At 40.1% G+C, this 5,000-nt stretch overlaps 1 protein-coding gene across 1 annotated transcript in view; it reads left to right on the top strand.

Moving 5' to 3' along the window:
• Positions 1-5,000, top strand: part of LOC143039057 (uncharacterized) — a 1,266,799-nt gene that overhangs the window by 665,024 nt on the left and 596,775 nt on the right. Inside the window, exon 4 of the mRNA XM_076208909.1 lies at positions 1,066-1,233. Coding sequence (XP_076065024.1) covers positions 1,066-1,233 — 168 coding nt within the window. The remainder of the gene's footprint in view (positions 1-1,065; positions 1,234-5,000) is intronic.

Here is a 5,000-nt window from a genome sequence, read left to right as displayed (position 1 = left end):
ATTATTAATTGATTAATTTTTCATTTTTGTATCTGTTTATTTCCTTATCTATCTATTCATTTATTTATTTTATGATTTTTTTAAGGGCAGGCAGCAGACATAGTGAAGGTGAAGGTCGGAGAGGAGTAGACATGTACACCTACAGACATAGGTAGATAGACAAATAGACAAAGACAAAAGGAAAGATTGACAGACCCACAACAGACAGATGCTCAAACTATCGCTCAAAGGAGTAGACATGTACACTTACAGACATAGGTAGATAGACGAACAGGCAAACAAAAACAGAATGAAAGATTGACAGACCCACAATAGACATATGCTTAAACTATTGGTCAAACTGCATAAACAGGTTGGTCAGTAGAAATGTGGAGAGACAAACGAATGGGCAGACAGACAAATGGATAGATAGACATGTCAATGGATAGACAAGCAGGCGAAAGGGTACATGGATGAATAGATGGACAGACGGGTAGACCAGAAAATGGACAGGACAAAAGACGAAAAAACAGTTCGACCAGCAGAAAGAAGGGCAAAAAAATAGAAAGGTAGGCAGTCAGACAGACAGACAAACAGAGAGACGGATGGATGGAAAGATGGACGGAAAGACGGACGGACATACGAATGGAAAGACAAATAGACAGAAAGACAAACAGACAAGCAGAATGCAGAAAGATAGAAAGGTAGACAGACAGACAGACAGACAGACAGACAGACAGACAGACAGACAGACAGACAAACAGAGAGATGAACAGATAGACAGAGACAAAGACTGGCAGACGTAGGGAGACTGGTAAAGAGTGACACATGCATTGGCAGATAGACAGTCAGAGCCAGATAGGCAAAAAAAAAAAAAAAAAAAGAAGTAGCAAAACAACCTTCATGATATACTTACTAACGAATCTAAAAAGGCTTGGAACGTCGGGAATCCATATATCAACAAAGGAAACTGATGGGTGGAGGAAAGACGAGTAGATATTTTGTTCATATCATAACCAATCACAGCTAAATGCATATCCTTCTGAAATCTCTCACCCATTTTCTCTCTTTTTTTCTCTTTGACAGCTGTCGTACGCCGACACTCACCCAATGTTCTCCGCCATCAAATACCCGAACTTCTTCAGGATGGCGCCATCCGAAAAAGAGTTCAACCTCCCGTCGTTGCACCTCCTTCAGCGGTTCAACTGGACGCGAATAGGAACGGTCTTTCAGAATACTCCTCGACATGTGTTGGTGAGTAGAGCCTTTGCTATTCTTGAACTTGTTTTGGTTTTGATAATTCTGTAAGTGTTTCATTTTCCTGTTTATGTGACGGGATATATTATAGGTTAACATAAGAACATTTGAATGAAAGAGACTGGAAAAGACCATAAGGCCTATACTAGGCAGTTCTATGTCTATTATTACCTGTCATCCCCATCCATAAAGTTGTCTAACTGTTTCTTAAAACAACCGATAGTTTCAGCGCTCAATACATTATTACTAAGTCTATTCCATTCATTGATCACCCTATTAGTAAACCAATTCTTGCCTATTTCTTTCTTAAATCTAAATTTGTCCAATTTATATCCATTACCGTGAGTCCTGACCTGTTGTCTTATTACGACTACCTTGTTTGCGGCATCCTTGTTAAAGCCTTTAATCCACTTGAACACCTTTATAAGATCTCCCCGCACTCTGCGTCTTTCCAGAGAGTGTAAGTTAAGGTACCTAACCCTCTCCTCATAAGGTAAATTTCTGAGCCTATATATAATTTTGGCCATTCTCCTCTGTACTGATTCTAGTCAATTGATGTCCATTCTTTAGAACGGAAACCAAAACTTTACCACAGAATCAAGAATGGGTCTAACTAACGCTAGATAGAGTTTGATATTTACCTCTTCACTTCTATTCCTAACAATGAAACCTAAGGTTCTGTTACTTTTATTTCTGACGCTAATGCAATGTTTCTTGGATTTAAGGTCAGGACTTACTAGAACTCCCAAGTCTTTCTCGCACTCAGTTATCTCTAAAAACGTATTATCTAAGCTATATCTCATTTCGGGATTTTATAACTTCTACCTTACTAATGCTGATATTAAATAGCCTACTTTTTTCATCCCAAATGAAAATCGAATTGCTGTACGGTACCTTATCTAACCTCTCCTTAGTAAAGACCGAGAGAAAATATTTGTCAAACGCCTCACTCATAGTTTCCTCCGATTCTATCATGACATCTTCGTCGTTTTTAATTGGGCCTATCCTTTCCTTATATTTTGTTTTGTAGAGATGAAAGAAGCCCTTTGGGTTGGATCTCGCTTGTCTGGCAACCTTAATTTTGTAGTTACGTTTTGCTGTACGCGTGATTGTTTTTTTATCCAGTCTTGCCATATCATTATATTTGGATCTAAGGTGTGTTTCTCTGTTTTTTATTCTGGTTTAAAGTCATTTTTTCATTCCGATCTTATATTTCAGCCTATCCGTCATACACGTAGGAATATAACTATTCTTCAATATTGACTTCAGGAGCATAAATTTATTTTGTGCATTTGGAAGTTAAGCTGTTAGGTTATTGTACATTTCATCCAAATCGCTGACCAGGCTGTTCATCTCGCGCTTGCAAGTGACCTGACCCAAGGTACTCATGTTATCCGCCTTGACCCGACACTTGATTGCGCTAATGACGTCCGGGCTGACTGCGTATCTCTCTGACTGAAATTCGAACCCATTTAATTCCAAATGTCATAATGACACAAAAACACTTGTCTGAAGACTAGCCTGTAGAAAAAATTTGATGTAACACAATACATACCGTGTTCACCCGGGCGACATCGGTAGAACGACAGGATGTGAACTAAGTCGTTTAATTTTGAAAGGTCGTGGTGGCACAGTGGTACGGCCTTCGTCTTATAAAAAGCAACCCGCTCAGGCGAGGGTTTGAATCCTAGTAAGATAGTTTAATTTCAAATGTCATAATGATACACACACACACACACACACACACACACACACACACACACACACACACACACACACACACACACACACACACACACACACACACACACACACACACACACACACACACACACACACACACACACACACACACACACACACACACACACACATATATATATATATATATATATATATATGTATATATACGGCCTTCGTCTTATAAAAAGCAAGCCGCTTAGGCGAGGGCTTGAATCCTAGTAAGAGAGTTTAATTCTAAATTAAATGTCACAATGATACACACACACACACACACACACACACACACACACACACACACACACACACACACACACACACACACACACACACATATATATATATATATATATATATATATATATAATTGCTCACTAGAGTGTCATTGACTAAAGTCCCACACTCCCAGAGTCAAATGGAACAGCCCTCGTGTCCATCCATTGACGTTCTTGAAAAAGAAAAAAAAGTTGTACTGAAAAAGTAGAAAAAAAAAATAATCACAAAAAATTTGATTTTAAGCGATACGGACTTCGTCGCCAGCTCTTCTATCAAAACATACATTCCTGCCATTAATAATTGGTGTTCTGTAAATTAAAGATCTTGTAGATATGTAGATTTTTAAATTAAGAATCTAAGGGGAACAACAGGGTGTAAGGCTAGTAAAAGTGATGCATGTAAGTATCTATATTTATATATATTTATATGTATATACGTATATATATATACACACACACACACACACACACACACACACACACACACACACACACACACACACACACACACACACACACATATATTTATAAATACATATATATATATATATATATATATATATATATATATATATGAAGCTCCGCCGTGGGATACGAACCCTGACCCGTGCGTCGAAAATCACGGGGCCAAGACGTTAGCAACTATGCTACGGTGATGGTACAAAAGGACTGTACTAGTCCCCGACCACGCTTCACGTAACATTGAAGATCTAATCTCAATTTCATCTAATCCCGTATTAGGCGAGCCTTCCGACAAGTTGTGTATGTTTCTTAAGACAGATTGAACATTTTTAGAAGCTCCGCCGTGGGATACGAACCCTGACCCGTGCGTCGAAAATCACGGGGCCAAGACGTTAGCAACTATGCTACGGTGATGGTACAAAAGGACTGTACTAGTCCCCGACCACGCTTCACGTAACATTGAAGATCTAATCTCAATTTCATCTAATCCCGTATTAGGCGAGCCTTCCGACAAGTTGTGTATGTTTCTTAAGACAGATTGAACATTTTTAGAAGCTCCGCCGTGGGATACGAACCCTGACCCGTGCGTCGAAAATCACGGGGCCAAGACGTTAGCAACTATGCTACGGTGATGGTACAAAAGGACTGTACTAGTCCCCGACCACGCTTCACGTAACATTGAAGATCTAATCTCAATTTCATCTAATCCCGTATTAGGCGAGCCTTCCGACAAGTTGTGTATGTTTCTTAAGACAGATTGAACATTTTTAGAAGCTCCGCCGTGGGATACGAACCCTGACCCGTGCGTCGAAAATCACGGGGCCAAGACGTTAGCAACTATGCTACGGTGATGGTACAAAAGGACTGTACTAGTCCCCGACCACGCTTCACGTAACATTGAAGATCTAATCTCAATTTCATCTAATCCCGTATTAGGCGAGCCTTCCGACAAGTTGTGTATGTTTCTTAAGACAGATTGAACATTTTTAGAAGCTCCGCCGTGGGATACGAACCCTGACCCGTGCGTCGAAAATCACGGGGCCAAGACGTTAGCAACTATGCTACGGTGATGGTACAAAAGGACTGTACTAGTCCCCGACCACGCTTCACGTGATTTTCGACGCACGGGTCAGGGTTCGTATCCCACGGCGGAGCTTCTAAAAATGTTCAATCTGTCTTAAGAAACATACACAACTTGTCGGAAGGCTCGCCTAATACGGGATTAGATGAAATTGAGATTAGATCTTCAATGTTACGTGAAGCGTGGTCGGGGACTAGTACAGTCCT

Source organism: Oratosquilla oratoria, chromosome 25 (genome assembly GCF_046742065.1).
Source record: "Oratosquilla oratoria isolate Oo_2021 chromosome 25, ASM4674206v1, whole genome shotgun sequence".
NCBI classification, from domain to species: domain Eukaryota; kingdom Metazoa; phylum Arthropoda; class Malacostraca; order Stomatopoda; family Squillidae; genus Oratosquilla; species Oratosquilla oratoria.
Note: the sequence above shows the minus strand (reverse complement) of the source record. Positions and strands in the feature narration are given on the sequence as shown.